Below are 19911 nucleotides of genomic sequence, written 5' to 3' on the forward strand. Positions count from 1 at the left end.
CAATCATTTTTCAAATTCAATCCAAACACCAGAAGATATTTTCAGTCACATATCACCAAATAAAGGAAAACTAACCGTTTTCCTAAAATGGTTTCGAAAATATTTTTCAAAACATTACGTTTTTCATGAAATAATGCAAAAAGAGGTTGTCAAAGCTCTTGAAGAGTACGGTTGTTTTGAGACTCCATACGACAAGATCAGTGTTGAGCTTTATACCGATGTCTTCAAACAATTGGAAGATTTGTTCAATCTTCCGGCCGAGACGAAGCATAGTTTCGTCGACCTCCGAAAACCACACAACGGTTATATCCCAAGAAGACCTCATTTGCCTCCCTACAAGGCGATGGGTATCACTGGCGTGCTCGACTCTGGTGGCATTCAAAAGTTAGCCAATCTCATGTGGCCTAAGGGAAATTCAAAATTTTTGTACGATTATTTTGTTTGAGACCAGTAGTTCGCAAGTGACCTCATGATCATGACACACGTGTCTTGAAATTACATAAGGGAAAATGTCACAAATGGTCCCTATATTTTTACTCAATGTCCGATCTAGTCCCTGAACTTTCAATCGGCTCAATTTGGTCCCGAACTATTGATAAAATGTCCAATCTAGTCCCTGAAATTTCGATCGGCTCAATTTGGTCCATAAACTATTGATAAAATGTCCGATCTAGTCCCCGAACTTTCGATCGGCTCAATTTGGTCCACCGAACTACGATAAAATGTCCGATCTAGTCCACGAACTTTCGATCGGCTCAATTTGATCCATGAACTATTGATAAAATGTTTGATTTAGTCCCACGACTTTCGATCGGCTCAATTTGGTCCATGAACTATTGATAAAATGTCCGATCTAGTCCTTCGTGCCGGCGGAGGGAAGAGAGGAGAAGCAAAAAAAAGGAAAAAGGAAAAACAATAACGAAGGACTAGATCGGACATTTTATCAATAGTTGAGGGACCAAATTGAGCCGATCAAAATTTCAGGGACTAGATCGGACATTTTATCAATAGTTCAGGGACCAAATTGAGCCGATCGAAAGTTCAGGGACTAGATCGGATATTTATCAATAGTTCATGGACCAAATTGAGCAAATTAAAAGTTTAGGGAAGAAATTGCACATTGAGTAAAAATATATGGACCATTTGTAACATTGTCCCATTACATAACTACTTAAAATGCAAATTTTTGTGTTGCTCAACTTGTGGAATAATAATTTTCAATTTATGGTTCTTCTTTTGGTGTTGGTGTGGACAATTTCTGTATTAGCTAAAAGCATGAAATTATCTTATAACCTTTATCTTTTAGAGACAACAACCGTAAGTTTTCATGAACATACCTAAATATAAATGCAGTGAAACGCTAAGGCTCTCCGAGTTGGAATCATTGATCACCATAATGGTTTTTCTAAGCTTAGGCGTGGAGAAGTATCTGGACTCGCATGCCGAATCCTTGAACCACTCGATCCGAGCCACGAGGTACAAAGCGCCATGACTCAGGAGCCGCAGAACGGGGCGAGCTCTCACTGCGACAAGAACTTCTTGAACAAACCCACCAAAATAATGTGAACCGATTGTAGGTGCAGACGAAGGACGGAAAGTGGTCTCCAGTTGCGCCTTCAGCTTCCACCTTCGTAGTCATGGTTGGAGAGTCATTCCTGGTGAGTGTTCTTTCCCTTCTCTCATGCCATGGCATGTAATTCCAATGCACATGACTTTGGAGAACGAGAAACTTGTGAAATTGAAACGAGTTACTGGCTAGGGAAGGAGCAACAGCCGCACGCGAGCTGGTGGACGAGCAGCACCCCTTGCTCTACAAGCCCTTCAATGAAGTCGGTCTGCTCCGGTTCAGCCTGACGGAGCAAGGCCACGAGACCAAGTTGACTCTTAAGGCCTCCTGTGACGACCTTCGTTTTGCCAAGCCTTGATGATTTCCCATTCCTTACCTGCCGAGCCGCTTCTCTTCGCCATTCGAAGTACTACCTAGACATGTTTAGCTATATTATGCTTTGTTGTTTGCAATTGCGAGTGAATTTTGTCCAGCACGGAGGGCTTGTCATTCTAATTAAATCCACATGCCATTGATTAGACGCCGAACTTCCCAGATGGTTTGAAGGAAAATAATCCACTAAAGAAACTGGTTTGTTTCGATGAATCTGTAAACGAATAGAAAAGCCAAACTCAATAAATCAGTCGGAAAGGATGAAAAGGAATTCCTAAGCTGAGCATGAGAGCCTGGGAGAGGGGCATGGTGGGCGACGTACCCAGCCGAAAGAGAGCAATTAGATTGAGAGCAGATTTCAGCAAGCTCCCGCACCTTTAACAGGCGGGCACAGCAGGCCAGCCCGCCTATGATCAGGGCCTCAGTACACTTGTTCAATCGCCCACTCATAAAGCATAAGATCTTAGGAATGTCTTTAAACTGAAGATACAGAAACGGAAAGGTACAAGTAAGCTTATTGATATCGTTGACGACATTGCAGTTGGACATGTACTTGTGTACCGGCGCTGAGGAAGTACTTTTTGACATATCCGTGGAAAGGATGGATACTGATGGCATTGGAACTAGATGAAGAATTGCCTTTGCTTTTATTAAGGCTAAAACGTCTCCTCTCCAGCTTAGTATCCAAAATGATATACATCAGAATTCACTTCCTTCTAGCTAGAACTTAAAGCCGAAACAACCATACTGCATGAGAAACCACCAAATGAGAACAAAAATTACACCCGAAATCAATAAACCTAGAGAAAATATGGAGACAGGATGTCTTAAGGACGTCTCATTCTTCAAAGTCGTCTTTGTCATCGATCGGGATCGGTTTGTTTCTCCAGAAAACAGCTAGTGCACTCCCGCCGAGCTGTGAGGAGTGATTATCAGCAAGTGAGAACGCCAGAGAAGAATTACTCCAAAAAAAAATCATACTCCAGGAATGGAGTTGAAACACATGTTTTGAGCGTCAGAATTTACCGCCATGCAAACTACGCTGACTGCAGAAGGAACAGCTACCAGAGGATTGGTGAAATGTTTCTGGGCGAGAAGAAATCCAAGGGCAGAACTCTGGAAATGTTGAACAGATTTAAATCTGTAAGATATTCAATTCAATCAAAGGAACTAGCAGAACAGATGGAGGTTTCGCCCAATTTCAGCTAAAAGAAAAGGCAATAGAGAAACATGCATGGCCCAGAGAGAGAGCATCAAATCCAAAGGCAATGAAGACTTTGTTTGACTAGGCTTTCCTGCCAATGAAAAGTTCACTCAAAAGAAGAACTATACCATTCTTTCCGATATAAGTCCACAAATTTTTGAAGCAATACTAGTAGCAACCGATAGCATACCTCACATACAAAGATGTGTACATGAACCTTTTTGGGCCATATACTGATACATGTCCATGCACCTTACTTTCATCAAATTTTAAGCAGGATATGTGCGGACTAATATGATTTAAGAGTAATTCAGAATAGACAGCCAAGAGAAATCTCTCAATTTGACAGTTCAAAACTTCAAAGTGACCATATAATTAACAGAGAATGCTACCTATGTCTCCTTAAACACAAGAATGCTAATCAAATGAAAATAACATGAGAATGATCTCAAAAGAATTGTGACAAACAAGAATTTATTGCTTATAGTAAATATGGTGTACAAAGACTATCCGGAGACCACTGCGATAAAAGATTTATAACTGTTCATTTTAACAACAAATAAATGTTTCAGTAACAGTTCTAACAAGGGCATCATGCTCCTCTTCAGTCCAATTGCTTAATTGCAATGAAATATGGTACCTTAGAAACACTGATTCTGCTGAACTTTGTAAAATTTACGATGTTTGCACATTTATATTAGTAATCATACAATTCACAATGACCATGTCAGCAATGACAAGAGACAACAGACTCCACTGATACTAAAAAAATGAAAATGTAGGGTCCTTAAATTAAAGTTGAAAAGGAACAATGGTTAGTTGTGCTCTTTAATTCCAGCAATAAAAATAGGTAGTCAAAGGGCAGCAAGAGAAGAACAGAACAGGAAAAACTAATGGAAGACATGGAAGATGCTTACCTGCATCCCACATTCAATAGAAATGGTGCGGGAAGTAGATTCACCAAATGAGAATCTTGATATCCAATATCCAATAGCAAAGGCAACGGCATGCAGGAGCGCTACTGGTAACAGAAGTTGCGCTCCTTGAGTTTTTAAGACATCTGCAACTTGCCCAATCTAGTGGAAGTACATCAGAATCAGATCTTACCAGAGTTTGGCAATGAAAGAAAGGAACAAGCAGTGAAAGACCTTAATTTGATTCACTTACAGGGCTTGCACAAAGTAAGGTGGTCAGAATAACTCCAATCAATGGGGTCACAGTGACTATTTTTGAAGTAAACTTAGGAAAAAATTCATTGGCCAACACTGTCATAGAAAACAGAAAAGGTTATCTCATTTATTAACTATTTTCTCGCTCTTCCTTCCAAGCGACTTTAGTTTGAATTTTAACAACCTTCTGCTTACCTCCTACTATTGTTGGCACCAAAACGACCTGAAAAGTACTGATAGCCAGGCCCTGCAAGTATTTGTTGACAAAAGTGATTCCAAAATCCCTCGGTATGTCACAATCATACATAGCTGGATATAGTGGGTATGCACTACAATGCAAACACATTGAACTATGTATAGTAAATAACCACATATATCTGCATGCAGACTAGTACAGCAACGAAGAAATGAGTTATGTACAAAAAAAGAGTTTTTCGACAAATCTCATCCACTAGAGATAGATTAGATAGACTATGCATTTCTCACTAGTTTTCTTCCATGCTATTGTAATTACAACTCATCATCACAGGAAAGATGAAGCACTCCAAAAGGCAAAACCTTTTCACATCTAGACCTTTCAGACTCTTGCGTAACAAAAAAATTCCAAGTGCTCACATCTAGAATTTTCAGCCAAACCCTCTGAATTGCCACCCACTGAAGATGTCTGTGGTTCAAAAAGATTAACTCAGAAGCTAAGCACTTCAATACTGCCTTCCACATCAGTGCTTCAGTGAACAATCTTAAGCATCTACTTAATTTGAAAATCATACAATTGGTCTACCATTCAAACGCAATCTTATTCTCATACTTTAGCATCTGAAGAGGCGAGGATACTTATGCTGTACTCACCGCAGCATCAACAGGAACAAGCTGGCCAGCAAGAAGCTTAGTGAGGAGAGGCGTCATCACAATGGCACCAATAGTCGAACACCTGCAAATTTAAAATATATATTTATATATATATATATATTGACAACCTTTTGAGCAAAAAAATCAGGACAAATGCTTCAAAAACTATCACGCGGAACATGTTCAAAGTTAGTATCCTTTTCATTTTCATATGGTCCACAATGATCAGCCAAAACATCTTAAGAGGTATTTCCATCATGTTATCCACTCATGTCCATAATTTGGTACACAAAGCGAAAAGATGAGCTACAGTAGTATGCTCTTAAGATCCCTAAATTGCACAATAACAATACTCAGCACATGATGACTGCAAATCTGCAGATAGGCATAAGAAACACCACATGCTTATGAAAACAACATAATCATGTCAAAGAAATTGATATCTCACACCATAACTGTTCCCACACCTTCATTAAATAACTGGTGCATTAAGGAACTTTAAAGTGAAAAGACAGAACATTACAGCTTGGAAAGGAGAAAAAGAATTACAAAAATCCCACATGAGGTAAAATGTTCAAGAAATTTACATATATCGCAATAGGAACATGAAAAGAACCGATCAATGGCAAGTGCTAACATAAACAAAATATGCAATCAAGCTTTGGAAAGAGGCTGCCTCCTTATGCTGGAAAAAAGAGCAAAAGTTTACACATACGTCATAACTTACGTTGTCATGAGGACGGAGAGTGCTACATTCCCCTTAGAGATATAAGTAGCAACATTGGACGCTTGACCTCCAGGGCAGCAGGACACCAATATAAGACCAGTTGCAAGTGGTGCAGACAACTTTAAAGTCTGGAAAACATGGAAACTTGGTTAATGACAAATTTCAGAGACAGATACACAATTTAGAACTCTAGATACACACCCAAGCTGGAAGATCATGGAAACTTGGTGGGTGACGAATTTCACAATGGGATACACAAGCATTTTGACAAATAGAGCTGCCAGCACAATAAAAGAAAAATCAATTTTAAATTGCTGAAGACAGCAAATTCAAAGATATCTGCAGCACCTGTTCTCAGGAGAGTTTTGCCATTGCAGCATCCACTAAGATTTTAAATATAATTTTCCAGCATTCCATGAGTTTCTTTGCCAAACCTAATTCAGTTTGAAGATCCCAATTCAGAAGTATTATTAAAGGCAACAGTTACTCATCATATCCATATCCATGCACTATTTAAAATAAAAGAATTGGGCATCACTTGGAGTCAGGCCTTCCAAAGGGTGAGGAGGCTAAGGTACAGGTTTGGATGTTTAAAGAAGAATAATCTATAAAAGTTACTGGGATTTGATTAAGATTCCTAAAGCATCTACAGTGTAAGGTAATTTTGGAGTCCTCAGGTTTGCATCCTTATCAAATCCACCACATGAACCTAACGAGGCAAAAGAAAGTACACTCTATCACCAATATTTTATTGTCAGAGATCAAAATAGGCCAAAGTAGGAACTTCTAAAAGGGATGGTGAAAGAAGTACCATTGCAATGACAAAGCCCAACATTGGTTTGATGAGGTACTGGGCCAAAAATCCTACACCTACCTGCAACAATAAAGTTTTAAGTTCAAAAAAGTGAAATGAAAAAGATGACCTAGTAGGTTTGACAATTCTCCTCCCAACTTATAGGGATAAAGATGCCGCTTACAGTCCAAGGATTCCGCAAACATCGCCGGAAATCTTCAAATGTCAATGTCAACCCCATAGAAAGCATAAGGAAACCCAATCCAACAGTGAAAAGATCGGTTTCAAGCCAAGTAACCTGGATGACATCCCAACAATAAAATATCGACGGAAGAGACATTATCAACAGTGAAGGCAGCATGAAGGACTTGTAGTTACCGCAGCTGGTTTGTAAATTCCAATGATAGTTCCCAAAATAACCTGGTGGAGTAAATGATTTTAAGACACTAAATATTCCAGAAAATAAAAATCGTGAAAAACACACATTTGGGGAGCCTCATGCACAAGCACAATGCAACTTGAAGGTGTAAGAGATGCAAATAAAATAACAGCACATCAGAACGCTTCAAAATAGGTACGTACCCAAACAGGAAAAAGGGTGGTCAGAGTTTCAATAATTCTCTCATACTGGCTCATCCCGACAGGAGTGCTGGCAGGAATTTCTCCAGGTGCATTTGTTGCAGCCTTGCACAAAGTTGTCAATTTTCTAGATATGAAATTCCAGAAAGTGATATTAGAGACATTGTAGATGTAAAAGGTCATGCTAGCAGGGGAGTGAGAGAGAGAGAGAGAGAGAGAGCTACTGATCAAACCTCCCAAATATATGATAAATTTCACTGCTATTTTGTAACAAAAACTGCGAATGATAAATCAATCTCGGTGCCCAGCCAACAACTTTAAACTGTTTAAATGTAAAATTCAAGACTAGTAGTCAGCTGGCCAAAGAGCAAACCTCCTAGCAGGGGAATTTGCCGTGATAAGAGATTGAAACTTCAAGAGAGAGACCATTCACTTATGAAGTGAAACAAAAGAACTAGTAGTGAACCCATTGGCATTTGCAAGTAGTATAAAGGATATACTTATAGTACTATTATTATTAGATTATATCATCCGTGGAGCATTAGAGAACCAATGATCTCTATGCAAGGCGTTCTCCTCGAGATTAAATAGATTTCTTGGTGCACAACAATCCCACCAACAGAAAGGGGATACAATCACCCCATGTATTTTGACTAGTTAACAGTCAATGCTGGTTGGTCAGATCAAACTAGTCAATTCTCAAAATCTTAATCCAGGTTCAATCTTCCGATTTGCAAAGCTCAACCCAGGTTCAATCCAGAGCAGACCACCAGAAGAATCAGCACCGCTAAGCCAAAAAAAGATACCTTGAAGATGGATTAACAGGAAAAGGGTTGTGGCAACAGCAACCGTCGAACTCTGCAACCGGTTCTTGACAGCCAGACTCCTTCCATTTTCACAATTGTCCCTACTGAGATCTATCAACAAACAGAAAAAAACGAAGAAAATTGGCAAAATGAATGATCTTGAGTAGACCCACCATGAAAAGACTTGGGGAAAACACTCAAAAAGTACGCCCATCAAAGTACATGCACCACCCAACTAGCCAGGAAAGATGCAAAGTCGAAAAGTACCCAGAAAGTAAAACTCCAGTCAAGACCCACAAAGAGCAGCATCAAAGAGTTCAGACGTACCAAGACGGGACACGACACTCCGGGCAGGATAACAAGAGCTTGATCCGCAGCGAGAGCCGCGTGTCTGAAATTTGCAACCTTTGAGGACAAATCCAGACATGGACGCCATTGCAATGATCCCCGAGACTGAATCAAGATAAAGAAGGGTATCACAGACCGGCGAGGAGCGTCGAGTTCAAAGCGAGAATGGACCTCCAGTGCGTCCAGGAAGCAAGGAGGGAAGAGGGTTTTCGCTCCCAAAACCCAGAAGGCGACATGGCCAGCCTTATCCGATGTTAACCATTGCAGCCGTGGAAGCCGATGAGCCACTCACGAACCCAAGAGATGGTCCCATCCAGATGCTGGACGTCCTCGTTTTCTACGCCACTTTGTCTTTTTTGGGGATGGCTTGCCGGTATTAACATTTATGAGCAGACGGTCTCCGGTGTTTATGAATAGGGTTAATATTCTGAAAAACTCCGAACTCTTTACACTTGTACAAATTTATCTTAAATTATTTTTTTGATCATGAAAAATCTCAAACTGGTACACCTGTGACAAATTTACCCGACCATAAAAAATCCTAAATTGATACATTTATGACAAATTTACCCTAAACTAATTTTTTTTTTTTTTTTGATGACCCAGAGAACCCCCGTATGCCGCTTCGCGACTGGAATAAAGCCTGGGGAGGCACGTGAGGACCCACCACCCACGTGCCCCGGGTAAGACACGGCTTGCACTTAAAGCTCGACAACGCCGTGGATCGAACTCGGGCCCTTTCGTGGGAGGTCCCTTGCTCAACCACCTACGCCACCACCGCGGGTGGTCTAAACTAATTTATTCGATCGCAAAAAATCTCAAACTGATAAATTTGTGACAAATATACTCTTCGCTAAATTGAATTAATACCACAAAAAATCATAAAAATTATAAACTTTGACAAATAGATTGTAAAATCTCAAATTGATATACTAGTCAATTGTCACGTGTCATTTAACTTAATAATTTGATAATAAAATTTAATAAAAACTAACAAAGGGTAAATTTGTCACAAATGTACTAGTTTGAGGTAAATTTGTCAAAAGTATACCATTTTGGAGTTTTTGGTGGTCAAAAAAAATAGTTTAGGGTAAATTTGTCACAAGTGTACCAGTTTGGGGTTTTTCAGGGTATTAACCCTTATGAATATGAATGAATCAGTCTTTCCTGTCTGACGTTAGTAGAAATTATTTCCGACGACAAAGTCTATCAAAAACAATAGCTATAATAATAAATCATGGAAAGAGGTGATTGACATTAACGACTCCACTGAATATCTTGAAAATAAAAAGTTTTAAGCTTGCGAACTTCGAATTTGGCTCGCCCTTATTCACGAGATCATGATCTCAATCATGGTTTATTTTTATATCTATATCAGGTTTAATGACTCAAGAAAGAATCCTTTCAATTCCTCCCTAATCTGATCATCATTTGTGATTTCAATCAATTCAATGTCGAGATCATTTATGATGTAATCTAAGAAGAGTTTTGCTTTTATTCAATATTTATTTAATTGGACTATGCATTTTTACATATTTTAAGAGGATTACGATGCGAGGTTACCATAAGTAGGAAGTTTATATTTTTAAGGTTTGTTTGCGTCATGAAAAATCAGCAGTTTGGAAATGGATTTTTCTAACTTGGATTGTTTGCCTCACTTGAGAAAAACGAGCTAATAAAAATTATTAAATATTTAGGTATAGGATATTAATATCGATAAAAACATCGTTTTATTAACCCACTTTTCTACAATGCCTACAATATAAAGGATCAACAGTTGGAAATCTTTTTCAAATGGTCGATCTTTCGTGAAACAACACTCCTCCACTTCAATTCAATACAAGAGCAATATCTATTATGCAACATCAAAATCAAAGTCAAAATTCTTAGTTACGATGGAGACTTGTGAAAAGGTTTTTTAGACTCGTGGAAGAAATGCTGGAAGGAATTTGCATATAACTCCACAACACGATCTAATTTGAATTCAAAATTTCCATGGTTAGTAGTGCAATTTTTGACATGCGTGGCACCGAATAATATTTGGGCTTTACCGATATTATGGATGTTAAATGGATTCACAACTTATTTATAATTAATATATCTCTATAATTCTCTCTTGTCCTCACTCGATTTCACTCTTTCTCTTGCTCACTCCATGCTTGCACCTCAATTTAGATGTGAATTTTCCTAAATTTGGTTAAATACGATTAGATATGGAGCATATCAAGTATAAATCACTAAATTTGTATTACATGAAAATAGGCAAAAAAATCGGATTAATTTGGATTGGACCATTTTCAAACTCGACCGGATCCAATCGTTTAACGGGTTTACTTACAACACATAAAATGACTAGGTCCAAGATATGATCAGACATCTAAGCGGGACGGAAAGGCCATACGATAATAATCTACGGGCTCATTCTGTGACTCAAAAAATCAGCCAACGGGCTTTGATAGAGCGCACATGCATCGAAATATTGACAACTTGTGTCGTACCTCGGGCCTCGTATGTAAAACTTTTGCACGACTCTCTTCTCATGCAACTTTCTGGCTTATCAATTCAGGCCCATTAAAAATCGACCGAAAACAAATTCGGGCCCATAAAGCAAAAATTGAAGACAATGCTGCGCTTCACACCACGTCGGATTTGCTGTTTATGTTTGAGAAATATTTGTCTCGCACTCCTTCCCCTATGTAAGAGCAATTCATTAATTAAATAAGGAAGTTAAGAAGGATGGAAGCTATAAAGTATTCAAATTGCTCAACAGAAGGAAAAACAAACTGCGATTGGAGCCGTAACAATTTCACTTATGAAGAACATTCATGTCGCGCAATTCTTCCGTCGGTGTTTCAATCCCTTTTCCATTATTGATGGGCTTGTTGATGCGTGTAAATGAGATAAAACATCAATGATTGAGGTATGTTGAAACACCTGTAGGAGTGTTGTGTGGGATAAAATGTCCATGTTCAGCTTGGAGTACCATTTTCCTAGTTACATTGGAAATTATGTTTTGACAAGCGACCATAATAATCAAGAAAAACTACAGGAAAAGCTTTTGTTGTTGTTTTGTCTAACTATCGTAAGAGTTATTTCTCCTTAACGCGAATGCGTGACTTATCAATTTTAGAATATGATACTGAAAGAGCAAGCTTGACTTCTGACATCTCTATGTGGGAGCTTTGAGCTCCAACTCTCAAATTGAGAATGCACATGAGATCTATGTCATATTTATAATCATCGTTTAGCCATTCCTAAGGTATCTAAGCTTTTGAAATTGACGTGTTGAGCTTTATAGTTTGCATTCCAATAATCACATGCCCAAAAGAGGTGAATTCTCTAAGTGAAACCTTCGATCCATGTCCTACCGATGCCCAATCATGAACCAAGGTGATTGGAAGTATGCAAGGAACCGCCAATTATGCATGTTTAGGCATCTTGGCTTATTATCCTTTTGGTTTGTGATGATTGGAGGGACCTCAGCTTTTTGGATTCTAGGGATGTGTCTGGCAAGACAATGTAATGTGCTGGGAAATGGATCTTGGGGGGTTGTACAAAATGTACAATCCTTGCCTCAACCGATACAGGTGCAAACAACATTGAAAGTGAAAAGATCGCTCATAGTTTCGATCACGGATGCTCGGGTCTCAAAACAGAAAATAAAAAAACGAGTGGCAACAGTATTTACTCATCCGATGCATCAAATGAAAGTATGACGACACCTTAAACAAAATCAACCGTCCACATCATCGGACTTACGTATGTCTCGCACCATGCAATCTCAACTACAACCGACCAGCCTGTGGTTTTTGGTAAGAAATATTCATTGAGATTCCGCTGGTTTTGGTAAGCAATTTTCATTGAGATTCCTTGCGAAAGATGAAGAGGAAAAACCCTAAGTCAAATGGTGGGATTTCTTTGTACGATGTTCATTACAATTCGGGTGGTTCTGTCCATAGACCAACTCGATTGACTAATTTCAGACCGGTGACACTTCGTTACTCCACCAGGTTTTCATTTTCTTTCCTCCACAATATCCACACATATTAAATTATTCACTCATTTGATATTTTCTTTCCTTGCAAGAAACGACTCTGGTAACCATCCTAGGGACAAAAGTTATCCTGCCATGGTCAATGATCATTCTATTCGATTTCCTTCTTTCTTTCCTACCCCTCTCCCCCTTCCTTAAATTGACAGCCAAACTTTCACCCTCCACTATAATTCCAATTATTATCAATTTCTGGAGTTTATCGGGTATTATCCAACATAACGAGAAAACTATGATATGGTCCGTGATTGTAGTTGATTGAGATAATTGTCCAAAAAATCATAAACTAATTGTACGCTGGCACGTCGATGATTTCCAACCAAAATTGGTCATAAAGATTATATTAGTAAATCATCAGAAGGTTTATGACTAAAAAGCAAAGAGTTGAAGGCTGAAGTGGCCACTACCGTACGATAAAACTCATAACTTTTTGGATAATTTTTCCATAGTTAATATGTTGGATGATGCTAATTTAATATGAATTAGCTCTTTCTTGGAGGATTATTTAGGTTAACGGTTGCTCTCTCTTTGAAGAATCGAGTTGATTAGACAAATGGTCAAAGCATTGTTTACGTCATCATTTGGTTGACCAAGATTTGACTAATAATTCGTCCCCTTTTTCCGTCAATCACCGTTCCAAGCTATGCATAAAAAGAAAGGTCGTTTCAAATCCTCTCTGGCAATAACCTAAGTAATGATGTATAGCGAATATAAAACAGTGAGTTTAGGAGAAATTTGGATGATAGGAAGGAGGGGTCTCGAGGGCGTGTCGATAGATGACGAGATATACAACATTTAGAGATAAGTACAAAATTAATATCACAATTAACATAAGATCTCGTTTTCAATTCATTCATGTTAAGGTCAGAGATTGAAAATACAATTTCTCCCGGCATAGATGGCCTTTCTACGATTGGGCCTGAGAGGTCGGCTTGTTTTGATTTGCGCAAGTTATAATCCAAAATATCATTCAATTGCAACATGTCGAGAAAGATATATACACAAGGAAATTCTTACATGAAGGATGTCTTTCAACTGGAGTTTATTCAAACATGGTACGAAGGCGGAAAATTGAGGAACCCCTTGGTCATATATTTCAACTAACAAGAAAAGTCCTTGAGCATAGTCGTCACGGCCACATCTTCTACCATTGCCTCCTGAATTGTCGTCACTGGAGGAGCTTTCAACGCCGCTTCTAGACTAGAGCCATAACAACCCCATCTCTCTTTCTTGATCTCGATCTCGATTGACTCTGTTGACGGCAATGGAGCCAAGAGATGTTGGCTCGGTCATCGCCGGCAAAGCCACGGGTCACTGCACTAGACAAAGCTAGCTTCTACCGACAGCTACGGAGCCACCGGCCCGTCCGTGGATTCGTCCAATCGGTATTGCGAATGCTCGTCTTGTGTCTGGACCAAAACATTTCCATGGGGTTGCGGCAGAACCCAACGACCACATGAATAACTGATACATTAACTACATCCTACAGCCTACCCGAGTAGGGCATGGTGTAGTACTCTGTGATAGTCGTTGGCCTCTTCTTCAGCTAGAGGCAAAAGGGCCAACCTAAGTGCCACCTACGTTTTCAGTCGATCTTATGAATTGCCCAACTTCTTGTTTTGAAAAAGCAAGAGAACCGTTGTGCATCATTTTACAATTATGACAAGCGCCTCTAGACATCCTAGTAAAACACGAAACTGAGGGGGGAAATTAGTTGGGGTTTGGTAGGAAAACTACAAAAGTCAATGAGGCGTTAAAAGTCCGCCGCTGAGAAGTCAGCTCCACAAACTTCGCACCCACGGCAACATCGGGCACGATCCGTTTGCATGGCACGAGCACGACCCGGGGAATAAAACAAAACCACAAAATAGAAAATCCGGAACAAGACACGACACCATACATTTGACACCATATGATACACGATTACGATGCGCCAATATGAATTGTCGATCCCAATGATAAATGGATATACAAGTAGTCACTTGAAGAGCTTGTGCTAGGCTATGTTGATCGCCGAACTCACACGACGGCCGGAATCCCGTGCTTGAGTCAGCACGCCGACGCATTTCTCGACGTCATATTGAAGGGCTACGCGCGACCATGCTCCGACAAATATACTAGCGTAACCTAATCGAGGTTAGTTAAGTGCATGATGAGTATCATAGCCGTGAAGAGAACGAGCAGCTCCCTTGACTCGGCCCCACTCGTCCGGGAGAAGCGTGGGGTGGATGGTCACGTACGTTTCGTCGCCATGTGGTTGGTAACAGACAGTCGCCATCAATCCTGTCCCGGGGCGACACTAATTGCTTTCGATTGTTAAAAACTTGTCTCTTGACGATGATGATGAGTGAGTGACTGAGTGAAGGAGGGAGGGACCGGTCCCTTACCAAAGCGTGCACTGTTCCAACTCTTAAAGAAAAGCTGCCTCTCCTCTTTTTCGTTAAGAAAATAATAAAGCAAGTCCTCCTCTCTCTCTTTTTTCTTTCTTTTTGAGTGCTCTAAAAGCGTTCCTCCTTTCTTTTTCTCTGATAGAGAAACATGAATTGCTTTTGTGTGTTGCATGACAGAGCGCATTTGGGGAGGAATGAGTAGAGAAGGAGCTTCAAGGGGAAGAGGAATGATAGGACGACTGAGGCAAGGATGTATCATTCTCTCTTCACTTGGATGGACATCTTGAAGAGACATTATTACACATATTCAAATACATTTGCTCCCGACACGATGGGACGATTGGATCAAGTGAATTCCACATGGAATCTCTTATATCTTAACGTATCCCATGACCTGAATGCGTTAAAGGTGCTTATACCAGATTCATGTTAGCATTTTATAGATTGTAACTTATTATTTTGCCAAACCGACGCAAGTCTTGTTTCCTTATTCAATGTACAATGTAGCTATAGAATAGAGACCAGACTTCGTGCGTCCTCAAATAGTGCATGCATATTCTTGTTTGGGAGCAGTTATTAGTTACCACTTGGAACAAGATCATGAGACAGGTTATTTTTTGGGAGCAAGATTGTGAGACAACTCAGGACAATCGGCATAAATTTTCAAAGGAGCAACCGTTTGGGAAGAAGATCAAGAAATACGGACACCAGACTTTCAAAAGTGGCGAAGCGTGGAGGCAACTGTTGAAAACCGTTCAAGAAAAACACAACCGTTAGGAAGTAGTTACCACGCAACCATTATACATACCACTAGTTGTTTACTAGGAACGCCCCTTGCACAAATCAAACAAATTTACTATCTTTCATCTTTCCTACACTGTATTTTATTTTCCTTAGTGGTATCTTTCAGATTTGCATTGTCAGTTTATCTATATCCCAGGTATTGTGTCATCGATTAAATTCCAGCATAATTTGTTTACATCTGATTGCTTTCTCTCGTCTATAGTTTCCAAGCAGTGTTGTTGATTAAATTCCGATAATGTTTGTCTTTGTCCAATCTTCTCATGTATAAGGTTGTTGATTCCAAATCACCTATAATATTCCACATTTAGAGTTGAAGCAAAACCCAGGTTTTCTTTAATTAAAAGCCGAAAACGACTTTTTATGAAAGATATTTCGTCACAAGAGCAATTCCAGTGAAATAGTTGCAAATTTTATATAGAAGCCTTTGTTCATATGATTTCCTAGGGTAAAAGGACACTATAAGTGTCAAAAGTCATGCACGATGCTCACTTTAGTACGAAATTTTTTTTAAATCACTCAAATGCTAATTTTGTGAAAAAAAAAAAAACGGTCACTCAAGTGTCAAGTTCGAATTAGAGTCACCAAAAATTCGACATGACCATTTTTATTAATTTCTCAATCTGACGTGGTTTGTCGGGGTAGCTTGTATAGAAGATTTCCCAAAATTAAAAACCCTAAATTGCAACATACAAGGAATTTCCCAAATTGAAAACCCTAAATCGACCAACAACCCTACATTGAAAGCCTATTCAATTTGCCCCCAATGCAGATGGAGGAGGAAGGATTAAGGTTGGAGGCAGCATCAGAGGTGGAGGATTGGCGATGGAATTTGGCCTTGAGCTCGCGCTTCTCTTGCTCGCAAAGTTTCTAGATTTATTATTGCTCGATCTCAGAGGGCTTGAAGATGTGCTGGCCGCTAGTTTCTTCAACAAGGGTTTCGCGATTCTTTAGTAGTTCTGATGTCCATTCTAGGGTTTCATGGGTGATGACTCCATGTGCGGCGGTAGAAAGGATGGTGAAGGAGGAGAAGAATACGATGCAATCAGTAGAGAGAGGAAGAATCAGAGTGAACGAGGTCATTTTAATTCACCAAATCACGTAGGATTGTGCGACATCGTTTTATCAGTCCGTGTGGATTAATTTTTTTTTTTTTTTAAATGCCACATCATATTAAATTTTTAATTATAAATGCAATGTACTTATTTAGTTATTTTGGCGAAATTTTTTGCTAGAGGCATTTAAGTAATCATATTTACTCCAATTTAACACAGAGGTGTTCTGGCGAAGACTTTTAGTACTAAAGTAGTACATAACTTTTGTCACTTCTGATATCCTTCTACTGATTTTCTGGATTAAATACACATGGAACTTAAAAAGGATTGATGTACAATAACATTTCGACATAGTCAATCTAACTATTGGAGACAATATATGAGAGATGAAAGTCAAATATAAGATGAGAGAAATATCCAAGGTCTTTGTGGATCAATTATCAAAAAAGTCATAATTCAATTGCATTTATGTCAATTTAGTACTAAACTTTTTAATTGTGTTAATTTAGTCCTAAATGTTTTCACGTCTTGTTAATTAGGTCCATCTTACCAATTTTGTTCGCAAATCACTGATGTGGACTCCGGTTGTCCTATATGGTATAACTGATGTTGACGTGAATATATGTATCTTTTTTTTTTTTAAATCACCTTTCTTTTTCTTTTGTCTATTTTTTTTTTCTTTCAGGGCTAAGGGCCAACAAGGGTCACGAGCCGACTCTCATTGGCCACTGGGTGAGGAATCATGGGCCCTCACTAGGGCTAGCGAAGGCATGTCTTGCCCGATGCCCTTGTCGGCCACAACAAGCCAATGCCCTTGTCGGCCACAAAAAGGGCCATAACACCCTTGTTGTGGTCGGTATGAGCCTAAGGTGAGCAAAGCAAGGGTGCATGGCCCCTCGCTGATGCCCTCACTAGATCTAGATGAGCTGAAGATGTTGCAACCCTTATCGGCCCTAGGCAAAGCTATAACACCTAGATCAGGTGCGGTCATCATAGCCCTCGTCATAGCCCTCGTTCAGAGCCAATGAGGGCCTTGAGGTCATCACCCAGTGCTAACAAGGGTCGTCAGCCTTCGCCTATGGCTGGTGATCCTTGTTGACCCTAAACGCCTAAAGAATAGTAAACACAAGAGAAGGAAATAGAAATCAAATATTTTTATAAAAAATATCCATGCCAGCGCTGGCCGCATCACTTAAGACAGTCGACGTCCATGTTAATGATTTCTAAATAAAATTAGCTAAATGAATTTAATTAGAAAAATATGAAAAATTTATAACCATATCAATATAATTAAAAAGATTTAACATTGAATTGACACGAGGAATTTTTATATTATTTCTTGTCACCTTGACTACTTTATTTTTGGGTTTATAGAGTACCTTAATGAACCTAATGAACGAGGTAAGGCCGCGAGGAAAAGATCGTATCGTCTTTACTCGTCCTTTGAGCTCGATCTAAGAGAAAAATGCGCAAGATCGTACGGAATAACGTGAATAATCCAGAAAACTTTACACCTGCAAGGAGCTGTTTGAAGATAGCTACATTAATATATATGACACCCAAATTACTTTACCTTAATTTATAAACCCTTTGTTGTTGGACTGCTCGTCAGCGATTGCTGCAATTTTTTTTTTTTTTTTTGGTTCTAACGAAAATTATTTATTTTTCCGTCTTTCATTATTTTAAGTTTCTTCTTTTCGTCAATAATCATATCACAAGACAAACATTTGTCAACTAACCCTGTACCCAACTTGGATTCGATTTCCTTTGCCTCATCATACGGTTGGGGCCGCTTAGGTAGGAAGAGGTTCCTTCAGCAATAAATTTTGGGTGGCTTGAATAGAAATTAGTAGGCTAGTGCTTTCGGATGGATTTTCTATTTTTTCTTAGGATTGTCAAGGATGCTTTCATTTAATATAAGAACAAAGGATCTCCTACCACATGGGTAAGAAGATTTTCAGCAGATGAGAACAATGGGATACGAGTATAAGTGGTTAGATTAGGTGAGTTGAGTTAAGTCAAATTTGGAACAATACAAAATATCTAAAATTAAAATTCGGTTTTCATGAATTAGGATCCTCATGGCTCCCTATGTTTTCAAGCTTGACATATTTTCAAGTCAAATAGATCAAGCGAATTATATTTTTATTAAAGGAAACATAACACAATAGTACGGTCGAAATGACTTGTTTCAATTTTTCTATCAATATTAGGGGTCCATTCATTTCACGGAAAATAGTTCATTTGTGGAAAATATTTTCCCAGAAGTCATTTTCCAGGAAAATGACAATATTTTCTGGTATTCAGCTAAAACCTGAAAATGTTTTAGAAATTTTTTTCCGATGTTCAGTAAGGAAAATATTTTCTAAGATTTCATCACTTAGACATGCATCACTTACTAACCTATAAATCCATCAAATATGAACTTACCTTTAAATCCAGACAAACTTGCTTCATATATTTATTCCCTCATTGTCGTCAAATGTTCATCTACTCTAAAAAAATGTTTGTATGGATTTTAAAAAGAAGCAAATCATGTATAGCCCTAATGAGAATCTTTCAATTGAGTAGCCTATTCTCTTTTGTGTTCTAATAAACAAAAGAAAAAAAGAAGCAAAGTATATAGAGCCCTTTGCTTGAGCTACATGGTAGAGTAAATAAAGAAAATGATAATCAAGAGTGTAGAGCGCGAGCTTGAGATCGACGAGCTCAAGGTTCACCTAGTAACGGCCGATGACTAGCCAAGAAATAAGAAGATGGGAAACAAAGAAAAGAAAAAGAAAAAATAATAAAATAATAAAAGAAATAGAAAAGTAAAAGGAAATTAAAAATAATTTGAATTACAAAAGAAAAATAAAAATAAAAAATAATTCGAATAAAAAAAGAAAAAGAAGAAGAAGAAAGGGGAGGAGGAAATGAGACTTTGTAGTGGTGTGAGATAAGAGAGATCAAGTGAAGAAAATATTTTCCACTTTTCAAAAGTTGAGAACATTCTCTCTTAATTTAGAAGACTTTTTTCCTTTCATGGAAAACATTTTCCCTAGAGAATTCACTTTCCGTGAAACGAATGCCAAAAATCCGAAAAACGTTTTTCCGAAAATTATTTTTCACGAAACGAACGGCCTAAGTAATAGCTCTAGTGCAAATGCAATATATTTCTCTCTCTATATTCATGTGTGACATTTGCATACTGAGTTTCT

At 38.7% G+C, this 19911-nt stretch overlaps 1 protein-coding gene across 2 annotated transcripts; it reads right to left on the minus strand.

Annotated features, from left to right (window-relative positions):
- Window positions 1–2563: 2563 nt before the first annotated feature.
- LOC104436633 (sodium/pyruvate cotransporter BASS2, chloroplastic) lies at window positions 2564–8753 on the minus strand. 2 transcript variants are annotated; one of them, XM_010049470.3, is made up of 13 exons: window positions 8394–8753; window positions 8067–8177; window positions 7264–7387; window positions 7060–7101; window positions 6866–6979; window positions 6700–6762; window positions 5889–6016; window positions 5162–5243; window positions 4508–4559; window positions 4311–4408; window positions 4061–4219; window positions 2966–3055; window positions 2564–2855 (listed from the first exon to the last, which is right to left on the minus strand). In XM_010049470.3, exons 3-13 carry the CDS (start codon window positions 7315–7317, stop codon window positions 2778–2780), a joined length of 960 nt encoding a protein of 319 aa, XP_010047772.2. In that variant the 5' UTR covers window positions 7318–7387; window positions 8067–8177; window positions 8394–8753; the 3' UTR covers window positions 2564–2777. The 2 variants fall into 2 exon arrangements, with proteins under 2 accessions (XP_010047772.2, XP_039166067.1); XM_039310133.1 differs by lacking the exons at window positions 7060–7101; window positions 7264–7387; window positions 8067–8177; window positions 8394–8753 and adding exons at window positions 6090–6165; window positions 6237–6322 and having other exon boundaries at window positions 6866–6934.
- Window positions 8754–19911: the final 11158 nt, after the last annotated feature.

The sequence above is a fragment of the Eucalyptus grandis genome, chromosome 3 (assembly GCF_016545825.1).
Source record: "Eucalyptus grandis isolate ANBG69807.140 chromosome 3, ASM1654582v1, whole genome shotgun sequence".
Taxonomy (NCBI): domain Eukaryota; kingdom Viridiplantae; phylum Streptophyta; class Magnoliopsida; order Myrtales; family Myrtaceae; genus Eucalyptus; species Eucalyptus grandis.